This window comes from Prionailurus bengalensis, chromosome E1 (genome assembly GCF_016509475.1).
Source record: "Prionailurus bengalensis isolate Pbe53 chromosome E1, Fcat_Pben_1.1_paternal_pri, whole genome shotgun sequence".
NCBI lineage: Eukaryota > Metazoa > Chordata > Mammalia > Carnivora > Felidae > Prionailurus > Prionailurus bengalensis.
In genome coordinates this window covers 54716205-54733513 of record NC_057347.1, presented here as the reverse complement: position 1 = coordinate 54733513, position 17309 = coordinate 54716205, and the positions used below count along the sequence as shown (strand labels likewise).

Sequence of the window (17309 nt, the reverse complement as noted above, 5' to 3'; positions counted from 1 at the left end):
CAGATACCTGAGGTCTAATTTACAGAATTATAGGGGAGGTGATTATATTGACAATGGTGATGAGAGTTAACATTTTCAGAACTTATGGCCAACAATTTTACCTACGCCACCTAGTTTCAGGTTTTACAAGACGTTTTTACTATTTTTTCCTTCATATGGTGAAGACGAGGCTTAGAAAAATTAAATTTCTCAACATTCTATCGCTAGTAAGTGTTAGGAGAAGGATTCAAACCTAGTGTGTCTGATTCCAGAATCCATGCTCTCGACCACCAGACATACTGTTTCTGGGTGGGGAGTCCTGTAGGGATTTCAGAGATGTCTGATCCTGACTCTCCTTCTCTTCCTCCCCATGAAAGGATAACACATAGGGGCGCCTGGGTGGCGCAGTCGGTTAAGCGTCCGACTTCAGCCAGGTCACGATCTTGCGGTCCATGAGTTCGAGGCCCGCGTCAGGCTCTGGGCTGATGGCTCGGAGCCTGGAGCCTGTTTCCGGTTCTGTGTCTCCCTCTCTCTCTCTGTTCCTCCCCCGTTCATGCTCTGTCTCTCTCTGTTCCAAAAATAAAATGAACGTTGAAAAAAAAAATTTAAAAAAAAAAAAAAGAAAGGATAACACATAGTTTGATCACTAAGACAAACTCTTCAGGAGCATTTGCACATGCCAGGCACTATACAGAGCTCTGGGGATATAAAAGTGAATGAGATTGAGCCCCAACCTCATGGAGCTTACCATCTAGTGCAGGAATTGACATACATTCTGTAAAGGGCCAGATAGTAAGCATTTTGGGCTTTGTGGACCATGTGGCCCCAGTCACAACTACTCAAAGCACTTCGTGCCATCAAAGTGTGAAAACAGCCACAGAGAATATGTAAAGAAATGAGCATGACTGTGTTCCAATAAAACTTTTTTTGAACTTTTTTTTTTAATTTTTTTTTCAACGTTTTTATTTATTTTTGGGACAGAGAGAGACAGAGCATGAACGGGAGAGGGGCAGAGAGAGAGGGAGACACAGAATCGGAAACAGGCTCCAGGCTCTGAGCCATCAGCCCAGAGCCCGATGCGGGGCTCGAACCCACGGACCGCGAGATCGTGACCTGGCTGAAGTCGGACGCTTAACCGACTGCGCCACCCAGGCGCCCCTTTTTTTTGAACTTTATGTAATTTTCACATGCCACAAAATATTGTTTGCAATTCTTTAACCATTTAAGAATGTAAAAACCATCAGCTTGGGCAGGATTTGGCCTGCAAGCCATAGTTTGCCTCCTCCTGGTTTAGTGGGACAGGCACAAAATACAATTACTTTTTAAAAAGCAGAACAGTCATTCACTTCTCAATAGGAAGGAGGGGAAGAGACAAGGAGAGGCACATGTCCTATTTCTTGAACTGGATGGTGCTTATATGGTTACATCTTGTGGTTTCATCAAACAGTACACTTATGATTTATGCACTTTTCTGTTTGTTATACTTCAATAAAAAAGACCATTTAAAAAACAGTAAGCAGTGTAATAAGTAACGATGAGCTAAAGTAGAGTCTTGGGCGGGGTGGGGGTGGGGCGGGGGTTGGGCAAGAAGGGACCTTAATCCAGCTTGGGAGAAGATGCATCAGGGAAGGCTTCTCCGACGAAGTGTCTGACAAAGAGGGACCTTGGGGAAAAAGGAAGCTGAAGCTGGCATTAGGTTTATTGGGTCAGATTTGACCAGGGATCCTGTCTTTTAAATACATATTTTGGTCACCGTGGATTTTTGGCATTAATTTTGATCTTTCAAAACGTTGCATGAAAATACTACTGATCTTGATTACTGGGGCTTTTGGCGTTCCCTTCAATTCTGCACCCAAGGCCAGTGCCTTAGCAGCCTCACCCTTACTTCCAGTGCTGCTGGGCAAGGGTGGGAGATCTGCCCTGTCCTTAGAACCGAGGGCAAGCCGCTTCTCCCGTTTCTTTACCTACGTAAAAGGGAGGGGGGGGGGTGAGACGGGATTGGATCTCCAAAGTTTAAAATGCTCCCTAGCCCGACCTGGACAGCATCTGGCCAGGGTCACGCCTGTAGAACGCCCAGAAAGCCCCGAAGGCTCCGGCAGAAGCCCTTTTTTTCCAGACTTCCGGACTCCGTGGTTATTACGCAATGGACAGGGAGGCGCCCTTGGAACTCGACTCGTGATTGGTTGGGAAGAAACCAGACGCAGGGAGGGAGGGTTCACTTTGAAAAGGGAAGGGCCCGTGCGTCATCAGAGAGCGACGAGAGTCTCTGAGTGGGAGGGGCTAAGTAAAGTAAGCCCCTTCCTAATTGGCTCCCTCCTTCAAGCGGGATTGGAACAGCGATAAAGATTCGCTCTCCTCCAACCCTAGCCTCTAGACGATTGGAGGGAGGGTGAAGGTTGGGGAGAAATTTATTAAGTCACGACAGTTCGGACGTCCTGGGGGCGGGCCCTCAGCGATAGAGGGTGGATCCGAGGGCGGACTTCTCCTTTTGGGGCGGGATTCCTTCGGGCGGGGGGAGTGTGGCCTCCACGCTGCGCTCTCCCAAAGCGTGGGAGGCGGGACTTGGGGGCGGGGCTATGGAGGGGCGGGGCCGAAGTCCGCGAGCAGCGAGGATCCCTCATCGCGGAGCGCGGGGCCATCTCCGGGGTCGGGTCCGCTGGCTGGTTGGTCTTTCCAGCCATGGCTCCGCGTTGCTGGCGCTGGTGGCACTGGTCGGCGTGGCGTCGGACCCGGCCGCCTCTCCCCGGGAGCACCCCGAGTAGGAGCAGGGCACCTGTAGGGCCGGATGGCTGCGCGGGGAGGCCTGCGAGCGCCAAGTGTGGGGGTCGGCGGAGCTGGGGCAGGGCTGGAGAGGGGTGAGGGGACCAGGGGCGAGACCGGAGAGGTCATCTCATGCGGATGAGATTGGCGTGGTGTACGGGGGCAGGCGGGGGCCTGTGCGGTGAGATGTTAGTCCACAGAAGTGAGAAGGGGAGACTATGAGGTGCACAGGTGTGAGAAGAGGTGAATGAGGGTTATATGAAGGTCTGTGGGCCGAGAGGGAAGTCCGAAGTAAAACAGGGGTCTATAGGAATGACAGGCGTCTATATGGACAATATAGTATTCTGTGGAGAGAGAGTGGGTAGAAGAGGCACAGTTGGGCATGGCGGGGGGGGGGGGGGGGGGGTCCACGCCAGCAAGACTGGGATATGGAGCCGGCTGGAAGGATGTGGTATTCTAGCTGGCTGGGTGGGGAACCTTGCAAGAAAAATGAAGTGCTGTGCAGGCAGCTTCAGGGGTGATGGGGAGTGTTGAGTAGGCATAATACATTCATGGGTGAAACGTAGGGCTCTGGATGAAGACACAGACTTTGAGGGTTCAGATGAAGTAAGAGATCCTGCAAACGCCAAGGTTTTGAGGAAAAAGAGGAGGAGAGTGCAATTGGGGGAGAAGCTTGGGAAGCTGCATCTTCTGACACTGTTGTTGGTTTGGGAAGTGGGGAGGGGGTGTTGATCTGACCTCCCACCCATTTCCCATTCCCTCCCACAAAGGCTTCCGGCAGCGGTTCTCCACCCAGGAGCAGCCCCCCCAGATCTGTGTGGTGGGCAGTGGCCCAGCTGGTTTCTATACCGCCCAACACCTGCTAAAGGTAAGCCATGTCTTCCTGGTTCCCTCTCCCATGATTCACCTGCTGCTCCAATCCTGAGGGCAAGTACCACCCCTGTGAGTTTTAAAAGCACTCCTGGATCCCTGATGGGAAAGGGACTCCCAGTCCATCTAGACTGGACACTTCCTATATGCTTTGTCACCTCCATCTGGGGCTCCCCAGTCTAGGTCCTCAACTATGGGAGAAGTGTGTTTGCCTCATAGGCAGCGGTCAGTGGCAGATGGTCTGAGATGCCTCTTTGGCCAAACCCGTCAGGGATTGTGTAGACCTACAGGATAACTGTATCCTGCCCCTCATCTTCCCTTCTTTCTTTCTCTCCTCTGTCCTCAACGTCCTATGTCTTCAGGCTAACCCCTCTTCTCAGAGTTTTCTGGCCTTATAGGTGCTTCGTCATGCTCTAGCCCTCCCCATGCTATGTTGTTCTTTCAGGCTGCCCTCCACCCCGCCCCCCCCATTCCACCCACCCCAAGGCCAGAGTCTCAAGGCTTACAGTGTTGGCCTTGGTGGGCAGGGCCCCAAGGCTGCTGGTTACCCTTGAGGCTTGGGCAGATATGGGTGGGAGGGGGGAGGGATGGAGACCTAGGCTAAGACATGAGACAGTGGCCTCACTTTGGAGGGACTTGGGGTGTCTATGGAGAGACAGGAGGAAGCATGAATATATTAATTATACACACATACATGCAGAAACTTAAAAGGTAGGGTAACCAATCTTCCTAGTTTGCCTAGGACATGGAGTTTTCAATATTAAAACCTGGGGGATTGGGGCACCTGAGCAGCTCAGTTGGTTAAGCATCCAACTTCGGCTCAGGTCATGATCTCATGGTTTGTGGGTTTGAGCCCCGCATTGGGCTCTGTGCTGACAGCTCAGAGCCTGGAGCCTGCTTCGGATTCTGTGTCTCCCTCTCTCTTTCTGCCCCTCCCCCACTCACACGCTATCTCTCTCTCAAAAATAAACATTAAAAAATGTTTTAAATGGGGGGCGGTCTTGGGGGGGACCGGCGTGAGTCGGACACCCTGCTGAAAAGTGACCAAGCAACCCAGGGGAAAGAGCTAGTTACTGTGATGTGAACAACATGAGCTAAGTGAGGTACAGTCAGTCAGAAAGTGTTTCCTGGAGAAGGTGCATTTCAGCTTCATTGAAGGAGGCCACGGGCTTTGGGGAGGACCTGCTGCGTGCGGAGGGGTCATGCATGGGCAAACCGCCCTGTGGTAGAACAGCCCTGGACTCTGGGATGGAGACCGGGGATCCCACAGGGTCAGGGGAGATCCAGGAGGGTTTTGCGTAAGGGGCACTTGCTAGCTGAGCCTGAAATCTGGGGAGCAAAATTGGGCCTTCCAGGCGGGCTTCTCAGTGCCCCCAGTGTGAGCAGGGGCTCTGACCTGCACACTTGCACACGCTTTCCTTGTAAGAGGTGCCGGGGGATGGACACAGAGCCAGTTACAAGCCAGTCCTTGCCCACTGGGTGTTCCAAGCTACTGGGTGTGTTCCCCAGACAGGAACACAGTGCAACATGTCAGGGGCAGTGGCACTTAGCCAAGCCAGGTATCGTACAGCATCTCATCTCCCCATGACAACCTCTGAAGAAGGTGTCCTGACTCTCACTTCACAGGTCAGGACACTGAGGCTGAGTGACACTGCCCAGAGTCCCCCTGGACGGGGAAGGTGCTAGGCTCTCAATGCAGGCAGGCAGATGGCAGGGCCGCTCTTTTCTTTTTTTTTTTTTTTAATTAAAAACATGTATTTATTTTTATTTTTTATTAAAAAAATTTTTTTAACGTCTATTATTGAGAGACAGAGAGACACAGAGCATGAGCATGGGAGGGGCTGAGAGATGGAAAGGCACAGAATCTGAAGCAGGCTCCAGGCTCTGAGCCATCAGCATAGAGCCCGATGCGGGGGCTTGAACTCACAAACCGCGAGATCATGACCTGAGCCGAAGTCTGACGCTTAACCGACTGAGCCACCCAGGTGCCCCAGTTTTTTATTTTTTTTAAGTTCATTTTTATTTATTTTTGAGAGAGAGACAGAGAACAAGCGAGGGAGGGGCAGAGAGAGAGGGAGACAGAATCCCAAGCAGGCTCTGCACTGTCAGCATGGAGCCCGATGCAGGGCTTGAACTGCCAAACTGTGAGATCATGACCTGAGTTGAATTCAAGAGTCAGATTTCCTGACTGGTAGGTGAGCCAACTACGCACCCCCCCCCACCCCCCAAGTGCATTTTAATGGAAGTATAGTTGATACACAATGCTGCATTAGTTTCAGGCATTCAACATAGTGATTCTTCCCCACCCAGTGTGTATGTTACGCTATTATGTTTCCCCCTAGGGTAGCTACCGTGCCTGGCTTTCACAGCACCGTTGACTGTGTTGCCTGTGCTGTACATTTCATCCCTGTGACTTATTCATTAGATAACTGGAAACCTATGCCTCCCACTCCCCTTCACCCATTTTACCCATCCCTCCACCCTCTCCTCTCTGGCAACCATGAGCTTATTCTGCGTATTTATGGGTCAGAGCTGCTCTTAGGTACCACGCCAGGCTGTTCACTCAATAGTCCTTTATTGGACACTGACACGTTCCAGGCACAGACTCAACAGTAGGAACATAGGTGTGAGCAGGACAGACATGAGCCCTACGCTCAAGGACATACCAGTCTAATGTAGGAGGGTTGTGGAGTGGAGAGGAAGAGAGTTTACAGTTTCTAAGCCTCTGATAGTGTAAGAAACTGGGGGTGGAGGGCATGGTGTACAGAGAGCTGCACTCAACTCAGCCTGGAGGAGGAGGTGTCCAAAGTGCTGTCTGAAGGACAGAAGGAGCTGCCAGGTAGGCGAGGGGTAGGTGGCAGGCAAGAGAGGCCCAGGCACAGAGAACCCCATGGGCAAGGCCCGGAGGGAGGAGAGAGTGTCCCTTTGGGGACAGGTGAGTTTGGGAAGACAGGCTTGTGTGTTAAGCGTGGAGAGCTGATGAGCCCAGAGCCAGGGCGCCTCGGAAGGCTCCGGCCGGGCCTGCAGGCAGGCAGTTTTTCATGGTGCTGTCCACTCACCTCCCCCTCCTTCCATCAGTCCCACGGGATAGGTATTTCCATGCACATTTCTGGGCCTACCACACACCTGATCAAACTGGGGCTGGGGCCTAGGAATCAACAATTTAATAAAAAAAAAAACTTTTTTACGTTTATCTATTTTTGAGAGAGAGAGAGAGAGACAGCAAAAGTGGGGGAAGTTGCAGAGAAAGAGAGGGAGACACAGAATTCGAAGCAGGCTCCAGGCTCTGAGCTGCCAGCACAGAGCCTGATGTGTGGCTCGAACCCATGAGCTGTGAGACCACATCCTAAGCAGAAGTCAGTTGCTTAACCAACTGAGCCACCCAGGTGCCCCAGGAATCAACAATTTTAAACAGACTTCTCCCCCACCCCCAGGGGATTCAGAAGCCCACTGCTCTAAGTAGGTTGACTTCACTGAAAAGTTTTAGGCAAGCAGCCCATTTTGGACAGGAAAGTCTCTCTGCCTGTAGGGTAGACAGCGGAGCGGGGAGGCAGGACTAGATGGCCAGGAGAGCAATGGAGAGCTGCGGAGGTGGCAGCGGGGCACAGGAGGGGAGGATGGCTGACCGACTGGGCAGGGTTGAGGGGAGCCGGGGAGGAGCCCCAGGTTCTAGCTTGGGCTCTGGGTGGATGGGATGGGAGGGAACAGAGGAGCAGAAGGGGAGAGTTTGGGCGGAATGGGGAGTTGACTTCCATCTGGATGGGTTTGAGGTGTCTGCAGTGTCATCCAGGGGGTCAGGTTTGGAGGGGACAGTCCGGACAGGGGAGAGAGTGGAACAGCAGCAGGTCCATGGGAATCTGAGGTCACAGGAGGGAGTGGCTGCAGCTTCCCCAGGGAATGTGTGTCTGGGAGAGGGGAGGGGTCCCACATTGGAAGAACCTCAGAGAATGTTTTCATTGGGGGCAGGGGCAGAAGAGAAGAAGCCTGAGAAAGAACAGCCAGAGGGGGAGGGGGGAGCTGAGTTAGAGAAGAGAGAGTTCTCTGAAGACAAGGTCGGCCATGAGAGATCTCAGTAAACACACCAGCAGGTCTAGCACTGGGGAGCTGGCCTTGGACTTGCATGGGGTGGTGTGACCAGGAGGGAAGGCTCCATAGCAGGAAAGAAGGATGAAAGTTGAAAAGCCAGGTTGTGTATGATACGGACTGCCAGGCTGAGCAGTTTGCACTCTGCCCCTTGGTGGTGGGCAGGCAGGGCAGGTTTGTGGGCTAGGCGATTGCGTGCAGCAGTAACGGTAAAAGGCAGATTTTTTTTTCTTAATGTTTATTCATTTATTTTTGAGAGAGAGAGGGAGAGCACAAGTGGAGGAGAGGCAGAGAGAGAGAGAAGGAGACACAGAATCAAAGCAGCCTCCAGGCTCTTGAACTGTCAGCACAGAGCCCGACACGGGGCTTGAGCCCACAGAACTGTGAGATCCTGACCTGAGCCGAAGTCGGACATTTAACTGGCTGAGCCACCCAGGTGCTCCTCAAAGGGTGCCTTTTTGATTGAACGCTCACAGTGGGTCAACTGCGGGGCTAAGGGCTTCAGGCCTCGCTCATTTGATCACAAGCATCACCCAGAAGAGCTGTTCTGTTGTAGGAGAAGTTAAGAAACTTCGCTGTGGGACAGAGCCAGACAGCAGAGGGGCTGGGGTTGGTCCCTGCGGAGTGGAGACAGCATCAGTGGGGCATGAGGGAGGTGGTTCGGGCACTGCCCGTGGCTGGCCTGGATGGGGACAGTAGGAGGCACGTGTAGCCACGCACTGAAGACAAAGTCCTCAGACACTTAGACCGAGCGGACGTGCAGGGCTGACCTCTGCCAGCGAAACAGCAGCAGCAGCAGCAGCAGCAGCAAACGGCACATGGTCTCTAATTCATGTTCGCCAGGTAGAAACACGCAAGAATGTTAAAGCGTGGGAGGAAGACACGAGGAGCCTCCAGACATAGACCAAACACACATCTGGTGTTTACGTGAAAGCATGCAGGGAAGCCGTGCGGTTCCAAGGACTGTTAAGCAATTACAGTGGGTCTGTTCCCTAACTGGCTCCTGGGCGATCACGGGGCTCTGTTCTCATAGTGCTATCGCACTCGACAGCCTTGAGACCCGAACATCGCTGACGTTTCGGCAATTACACCATTCACTTTCCCGGGGCCTTACAGTTCTCCAGAAATAACTCCCCAGGCACGTTCGGACAGGTGGGTGGTGGGGAGCCTGGACTTGGGCGCAGGCAGTGGGTGGAGGGCAAGAGGGGATTTGGACAAAGGTGAGGAGGTGAGTGTGAGCCTTTGTAGGGGTGAGGGCGACTGGCGGGCAGGAGCTCATTTGGCTGGAGTCCCATTGAATCGGGAGCATCACAGCAAGAGCCTCGGATGGGGGTGCCCCAAGGCAGGGCAGTGTCATCCGTGGGAGCCCCAACCTCTTGACTCCAAACCCGCTGTGGCCCAGCATCTCTCACGGTCCTGACCTGGATGCTTCCCAACACCCCCGAGAGGGGGCTGTTATCTGTCCCAGTTTGCAGAGGAAGAATCTGACACCCAGGCAGATCTCGGGACTGGCCAGGGCCGTGTGACTGGTCGGTGGCAGAGCCAGACCCGACTTGTCTGCCCAACCGCAACCCTTTGCTTTCCCCGTGGCCTCTGTAGGTGCTCCAGAGGGCAGGCCACGTGGGACCACCGTATAAGTGAGCTCGTTTTTTCTAAGACCCAGAGTGAGCCGCTTCGATCTCCTTCTCCCTTCCACATCCCTCCCTCCCATGTCTTGTGGACCCCTTTTCCAACAGGATGATTGTGGAGGCTAGAGCTAAGGCGGCTCTCAAGTTCAAAGCGCAGTTCTCAGCTCATCAGACTGGCTGAGCATTTCTAGAAGTATGGGAGGGTTCAAAGGCAGGGCTGCGTGTCATGCCTGAGCCAAGTGGGTGAAGAAGCTCCCCGGCCGCAACTCCAGTAGCGGGAGAGCTGCCTCCTTCCTCCCCTCGCGATGGGCTGGCAGTCCCGAGGGCTGACCTCGGCTGCCCGTGCCACCGTGTTGCCCCAGTCCTCTTGTCTGGGTCTCCAGGCTGCTGGGGAGCTGGGGGCCCCTCTTTCTCCTTGTGTCTGCCCCCCGCTGAGCTGGGCTCTCCTGCCCCATCGGGGATGGGAGGAGCCCTAGGGCCCAGCCTCTCCCTCAGCCCCACGGACTGTTGACCTCTCCCCAGCACCACCCCCAGGCCCACGTGGACATCTACGAGAAGCAGCTTGTGCCCTTCGGCCTGGTGCGCTTTGGCGTGGCGCCCGACCACCCCGAGGTGAAGGTGGGTCTCTCTGGGCCCGAGGAGGGGGTTTGGAGACGGGTTAAGCTGAGGAGGGAAAGGGGGCTCCCTGGCTGCATGGAATGACCCCGGGTGCTCTGTGTGGATGTCACACGGGTTCCCGCCTGGGGACATTGTGAGGCGAGGGTGGCTCAGGCATGGTTCCTGAAGTGCCCGGCCCCTAACCCCTTCCCCTCTGGGGCCTGTTGCAGAATGTCATCAACACCTTTACCCAGACGGCTCGCTCGGCCCGATGTGCCTTCCGTGGCAATGTGGTGGTGGGCAGGGACGTGGCTGTGCCGGAGCTCCAGGCGGCCTACCACGCTGTGGTGCTGGTGAGTGCCCACGGGTGGGGGGCAGGGTGGGCAGGGGATTGGGGCAGGGTGGCCGCTGGCCGAGGGATGGAAGGTGGTAGGGGTGAGGCCCAAGCCACTGGGCAGGGGAGCTGGGAGGAGGGCTACCAGGGTCTGCCTGGCCCCTTAGCTGGTGCCAAGCACTCTGGGTCTTTCCTCAGAGCTATGGGGCAGAGGACCATCGGGCCCTGGAAATTCCTGGTGAGGAGCTGCCTGGGGTGTTCTCGGCCCGGGCCTTTGTGGGCTGGTACAACGGGCTTCCTGAGAACCGGGAGGTGAGTTTGGGGAGCACTCCTGCTACTTCTTCCTCCCCACCCCTCAGCCAGGGCCAGGGGCAGCTCTTGGATGCCGCAGCTGGGGGGCGAGGGAGCCGCTGTCCAAAACTGGGAGGTCCCCAGTGAGATGAGATGTGAAGCATCAGGCTGCCTGAGGGGGGAGGTCAGCCAGGGAAGGCCTCTGGGAGAAGGCGGGGCTGGGTAGGAGAGGAGGGGCTTCCTCTGAGGCTCAGGTGGGGTGGGCTTTCTGAGTGTAGGGAAGCCTGGGGGCTCGACTGGGGATTGGGCATGAGCTGAGATGAGACTGACCGGGGCCAAAGCTAGGGGAGCCCTACCCGGACCTCTCCCTACTAGCTGGCACCAGACCTGAGCTGTGACACAGCCGTGATTCTGGGGCAAGGGAATGTGGCTCTGGATGTGGCCCGGATCCTGCTGACCCCACCTGAGCACCTGGAGGTGAGTGGGTAGGTCAGGGGCTGGAGGCGGGGGGTGGGGGGGGTGGGGAGGCTGGGGACACACTGAGGAGAGGGTGCCACTGCCTGCAGGGTTCAGGCCTCATCCTCCAAACTGAGCTCAGTGCTTCTGTTTCCCTATGGTGCCAGGCAGAAGCCTTCCGAAAGGCAGCCCGTGAGGTTTGCCTCATACCGTTTCCACTTCGCTTTCTGCACTCTAGCTACGTGGGCCTTAAAAAACAAACAAACAAACAAACAAACAAACAAACACCTATTCAGTGTGTACATCACTCCCCCTGCCAGTTAACCTGTGTTCATCTTTTAGTTCTTGGCTCAGCTGTCCCTTCCTCCAGGAAGCCCTCCAGTACTGCCTTAATAGGTCTATTTCCCTATAATACCCTCTCGTAGACTTGTCTACTTCTGTTTCAAGGCACGTTATCGCCATGACAATTTTATACTTATTAGTGAACATTTGGTAAGTGTCACTCTCTCTTACCAAATCAGAAGCTCTGTGAGGGCCAGCACCGTGTCTCTTTTGCTTACCACTGACACCCCACGCCCATGCCCCTTGCCTCGTGCCTGGCCCAAGCAAAACACTGAGTGGACACTTGTTGAACGAAAGAGCGGGAAGGAGCCTGGCTGGCTACTAGTTGGAGCCGTTTGCAGAATTGGAGGCAGTGCTCCATCTGGCCACCAGGTGGGGCAGTGGTGCCATTTCAGGCTGCAGAGCTTCTCCCCACTGAGGGTAGGGAAACAGCCAAATGAAAAGGCCTCTTGCCTGGTCAGTGCCGGATGACTTTAAGCCCCCCTTTTGTGCCAGAAAACGGACATCACAGAGGCTGCCCTGGGGGTACTGAGGCAGAGTCGGGTGAAGACGGTGTGGATAGTGGGCCGACGCGGACCCCTGCAAGTGGCCTTCACCATTAAGGTGCCGGGGCCAGAGGGAGAGGGGTCATGGTCCCAAATAGATGGTCTGCCCTTGGGAGGTGTGGCAGGACTGAGCCCCCGAGAATGGCTCCTGCCTACGGTGGAAGAGGGGGAGCCCGGCAGGGCCCTGGGGCCTAGTGCCTTCTGTGGTGGCGGGTGGGGTGTCTCCCCTGTGGTCTGGTCTCTGGGGTGGGCTCCAGAGTGGACAGTGCTCTGGGCCTGAACTCCTCCCCTACCTCCCATCCCCAAGGAGCTTCGGGAGATGATTCAGTTACCAGGAACCCGGCCCATTTTGGATCCTGCGGATTTCTTGGGCCTTCAGGACAGAATCAAGGGTGAGGGGCCCTGACCTGGCCCCCCAGCTCTCTAGGGAGGGGATGGTCTAGGTCAGACAGGGCTCGGGGGAGAGCACTGGGGGCGAGGGCTGTAACCCAGGGCCAGGCCTGAGATGTTCTCATTGCTGACAGAGGTCCCCCGCCCGAGGAAGAGGCTCACAGAACTGCTGCTTCGAACAGCCACGGAGAAGCCAGGGACAGAGGACGCTGCCCGCCAGGCACCGGCCTCCCGCGCCTGGGGCCTCCGCTTTTTCCGAAGCCCCCAGCAGGTGCTGCCATCACCAGACGGGCGACGGGCAGCAGGCATTCGCCTGGCAGTCACCAGACTGGAGGCAAGTCTCATGTTACTCAAAGATACCCGCCTTCTCAAGTCTCCCCACCCCAGCCCGGTGTTGCCCATGCTCTCCTCAACAGGGTGTTGGTGAGGCTGCCCGGGCAGTGCCCACTGGAGACACGGAAGACCTCCCTTGTGGGCTGGTACTGAGCAGCGTTGGGTATAAGAGCCGTCCCATCGACCCCAGTGTGCCCTTTGACCCCAAGCTTGGGGTCATCCCCAACATGGAAGGCCGGGTTGTAGATGTGCCAGGTGAGAGGATGCCGAAATCTAGGCACGAAACCATGGTGGGGGATGGAGAGGCTGGCGTCACCTGGGGCTGTTCATTCATTCATTTGGCCAGTGACATGCACTAAGAAACTGCTTTGAGCCAGGACGCTGTTCCGGGACGCTGTCCTGGGACCCAGCTACCCTCCTTCTGGCTCTAGCTAGGAGGGAGGTTCTCAGTCTAGCCGACATGCCCACATATGCCTGGTGATCTAGTTGGTCACTTGACTGAGGCGTGCTTTGGGCTAGGCCCCTGTGCTTGGTGCTGGGACTAGAGAGGAAACCACAGCCCCTGTCCTAAAGGAGCCTCCAGTCTGATTAAATACCCATTCATTCATTCTGCTAGTATTTTTTTTTAAATTTGTTTTACATTTATTTATTTTTGATGGAGAGAGAGCATAAGCGGGGGAGGGGCAGAGAGAGAGGGAGACACAGAATCTGAAGCAGGCTCCAGGCTCTGAGCTGTCAGCACAGAGCCCAATGTGGGGCTTGAACCCACGAACTGCAAGATCATGACCTGAGCCGAAGTCAGACGCTCAACCGACTGAGGCACCCAGGCGCCCCATTCTGCTAGTATTTAGAAGGGCCTGCTAAGACTGGAGGCGGGCCAAGACCCATCTCCTACCCTCAGGGAGCTCCTGGTCGACAGGGAGATTGAGATGGAAGGGGCGGTGTGATATGAACAGGTTGAGAAGAGTCCAAGGCCGCGGGCCAGCGCGGGTATGCTTGGGGTGTGCACGTGTGTGTATGCACAGGTGTGTGCCCTGGGGGCTTAGACTTGCCAGAAGTATCCAGCTACCTGTCCTTTCCTGATCCTTTGTTATCCCCTGCCAGGCCTCTACTGCAGCGGCTGGGTGAAGCGGGGGCCCACAGGCGTCATCGCCACCACCATGACTGACAGCTTCCTCACCGGCCAGATGCTGTTGCAGGACCTGAAGGCTGGGCTGCTGCCACCGGGTCCCAGGCCTGGCTATGCAGCCATCGAGGCCCTGCTCAGCAGCCGAGGTCTGGGCCCCATGTGAGCTCTTGGGAGGTGTGGTGGGCAGCCCTGGGCCTTTCCACTGCTTGGGAAGGGTGCTCTGGGCTGGAGGTGGGGCTGGAGGAGGAGGTGGAGGCAGTGACTTCTCTTCCCTGTGCCTCAGGGGTCCGGCCTGTCTCTTTCTCGGACTGGGAGAAGCTGGATGCCGAGGAAGTGTCCCGGGGCAAGGGTGCTGGGAAGCCCCGGGAGAAGCTGCTGGATCCTCAGGAGATGCTCGGGCTGCTGGGGCGCTGAGCCTAGATCCCAGCCTGGCAGGGACGGAAGGCATGCTGTGCAGGGGAGAGGGGCCTGGGTCAGCCAGCGGGACTCTGCGCCACAGCTGTGTCGCCTACCTGCCCTGGTACGGGGCCTTGGCCGCCTCTTTTCCAGGGCCCTCTGCACGCTTTCCCCTGGCGAAAGGTCACCCTCGCCAGAGATAACTTTAGGGGTGGGTGGAAGTGCAGGCTGACTTTCCTCCCTCCCACCTCTTTCCCGCCGGACTGTGGAGGGTCACCAGGTCAGGAATGTACTGGAAATAAAGCAGCTGTGACGGAGGGCCAGTGGTTGGTGTGCAACTTCTTTTGGGGCCCGGGGTCACCTTCCAGCCACGGCTCCCCGCCTGTCACCAGGTGGCGCTGCAGAGCCAGCTCCCTGCTCTGGGGACTCTTGGGGGCCGCAGGGTGTTTGGCAGTCAGGCCTGGAACCCACTGTCCCTCTCGCGGCTTGGCTCTGCTGCTGCGGCCTGCCTGCCTTCTGCTCACACCTCAGGCGCCCTGGGACCCCATCGTGCCTGCTCCGCGGGTCCCTCGGGCCAGTTCCCTTTCTGGTCAGCCCCCCGTAGAACCAAAACAAGAAGAGAAAAAGTGGGAGCGAGGAGTCAGGCAGCAGCTTGCCTCAGGCCCGCCTTGTGGCCCAGAGGGTCCAACCTGTCTTGGTGTCCAGCCACAGGGACAAGCCTTTTAAAAACAGCACCTCAGTCTCTGTTGTACTTTGCAGTTTATGAGGCATGTTCACCGTCTTTTGTGCCAGTCCCCAAGAGGCTGGTCTCACTTTAGAGAGCGAGGGATCCTCAAACGAACTGGCCCAAGGTCACACAGCTAGTGAGCTGCGGGCTCGAACCCAGGGCTCCAGGCGGGCTGTTGGTTTCTCCGAGGCCGCACTTGGCCCCAAGTGTCGGGTCTGGGGACGCAGTCCCGGGGAGGGGAGAAGGGACCCAGGCGTCCCGCGCGCGGGCGGGCAAGGAGGGGCCTGGAGCAGCGGGGAGCGGGCGGCGGGGCGGGGCGGAGGCGGCGGGCCCCGGCGGGGCGGGCCCGCGCGGGCGGCGGCGAGCGCTCAGCCACAGCCGGCTGGCGAGCCCTGGGAGCCAGAGGCGCGGCGTGCCGCCCAGCCCGGGACGGAGCCAGGCGCCCAGCGGACCCCGGGAGGGCGCGGGGCGCCGGGCGCGGGGCGGGGGCCGGCCCTACCCAGCCCGCCAGGCCGCGCCGCGGACACGGGCCCCGCGTTGCCCGGGCTCAGGTGCCCGCCGAGCTAGGACGGAGCGCGCCAGCGCGCGGGGCCGAGGCGCCGGGACATGCAGCGCGCGGGAGGCGGCCGGCGCGGGCTCTCGGCGCGGGCGCAGCGCCCCTTCCCCCCGGTGAGTGGCGGGTGGCGAACCGGGGACGCCAACTTCGCCGCCAACTTGGGGCTGGGCTCGGGCGCCGCGCGGGCAAGGACGGCGGAGACAGACGCGGGAGTCCCGGGGACAGTCTGGCCGGCGCGGGGAGCCCGAGGAGGGGGCGGCCCGGGGCACCGGGACCCTCGGGGACCGGGCCTGGGGTTCGGCCCCGGGGCGGATGGAGAGGAGGCGAGAGAGGGAGGCCGAGGTGACAGGCGCGAGGCGGACGCGAGGGAAGGACGCGGGTGAGGCGCCCAAGACGTTCGTCTCCCCGGTCGCGGAGCCCTCCAGCTCCTCCTTCGCTGGGCGTCGCGGCGCCGCGGGGGAGGGGGCGGTGCGGGGACGCGGGAGTCCGGGCTGCCGGCCCCCGCAACTGTTGCTGCTGGAAGCCCGCTGGGCCGGGGAGCCCGGCCGGGGGCTGGGGCCGCGACCGGGCGGAGGGGGCTGGAGAGGGCCTGGGCAGAGAGGACGAAAGGGGGCTGTGGGTGGTTCCGGGAGCTGGGCCCCTGCCTCCCGGAGGTCTGCAGATCGCCTTCTGCGCGCATCTCCCTTGACACTCCCCCGCCCCTTCGCACGCTGCGAGTCCCCGGGGTCCTTATCCCCCCAGCTCTCCTCCTCCTCTCCCCCGCCCAGCATAGCGCTCCCTCCTCTGACCTCAGGGAATCAGCGTGGGGTTCACGGGGTGGTGCGATCTTCCCAAATGCTGACCCAACGCCCGGTGGACCCGGGCTCCGAGGGCGCAAAAGGAAGGCTGGGCGAAGAGGACCATGGGAGAACCGTGAGCCCCGCAGCGCTGGGCCCTGGCTGTCGCACCAGCGGGTTTGCTCAGGTCTCCCGGGGCTTCGACAAGGATCCCCGACGGCGGGGAAGGGAAACCCGGAGCCTCCTGCTGCAGAAGGCGTTTCGTGCCCAGGCCTGGGAGGCCTTGTGAAGGCAAGGCATCAAGCAGCCAGGAAATCCCCAAGGGTGTGCGTCCCAGGACCCTTCCAGAGGTCCTGCTCGGTGAGCGAAGACGCGGGGCTCCCAGCCGGGTTCTGGACGCTCACACCATTGATCCACCCTGCTTCCTAGCCCTGCTGTCCCGGCAGGACTTCTGGCTGGGTGCCCCAGCCCTCCCACGGTGGTAACACCCTGGCTCGGTCTCCTCCGCTGGCTCCACAGGGAAACCGAGGAAGGCTCGTGCGCTCTATCTTGGAGCCCGTCTAGTTTCTGGCTGCGCCAGTCGGTTTCAAGTCTGCTCCTAAACTCCGTACTAAGAATTTGAATAGGAGCGTGAAGGGGAGTCCGGGAGGCTGGAGACCAGACTTCTGGGTTCACCCCAAGCCCTGGCACCCCGGCCCACAGCCCCGTCAGCCAGGCGAGCTCGCCCCCCGCCAGCCTGCGGGGCTTGCGGTGAGTGGGGGTGGGGGCCGAGAGCCGGGAACGCCTGCGGGGTGGGGGTGGGGTGTAGCAGCGCGGCGGGGGGCGCGGACGTGGTGCCCAGTTTGGCCGCCAGGAGGCGTGGCACGGGTCCCGGAGCCCGGAGTCGCCGCCGCTGCCGCCGCCGCCGCATCGCGAGTGTCCTTGAGCCGCGGGTGACGGTGGCTCTCGCCGCTCGCGCCCCGTCCTCCCGCGGGGGGAGCCTGATGCCACGTTCCCTATGAATTATTTATCGCCGGCCTAAAAATACCCCGAACTTCACAGCCCGAGTGTAAGAGATTCCTGCCAAGGGGAGGGGGCGGGGCGCCCCCCGGGGGGCCAGGGCGGAATCGGCGGGGAG

At 58.4% G+C, this 17309-nt stretch overlaps 1 protein-coding gene across 6 annotated transcripts; it reads left to right on the top strand.

Moving 5' to 3' along the window:
- Positions 1-2547: 2547 nt before the first annotated feature.
- Positions 2548-14452, top strand: FDXR (ferredoxin reductase). Of its 6 annotated transcripts, XM_043585208.1 has the most exons (13): positions 2564-2737; positions 3326-3444; positions 3536-3607; positions 9843-9938; positions 10148-10270; positions 10450-10563; positions 10918-11019; positions 11836-11943; positions 12193-12277; positions 12410-12609; positions 12692-12863; positions 13713-13883; positions 14021-14452. In XM_043585208.1, the coding sequence occupies exons 1-13, from the start codon at positions 2659-2661 to the stop codon at positions 14149-14151; spliced, it is 1572 nt and encodes a 523-aa protein (XP_043441143.1). In that variant the 5' UTR covers positions 2564-2658; the 3' UTR covers positions 14152-14452. The 6 variants fall into 6 exon arrangements, with proteins under 6 accessions (XP_043441142.1, XP_043441143.1, XP_043441139.1 ...); XM_043585207.1 differs by lacking the exon at positions 3326-3444 and having other exon boundaries at positions 2548-2737; positions 3510-3607; XM_043585204.1 differs by lacking the exon at positions 3326-3444 and having other exon boundaries at positions 3510-3607; positions 13713-13896.
- The last annotated feature ends 2857 nt before the right edge of the window (positions 14453-17309 follow it).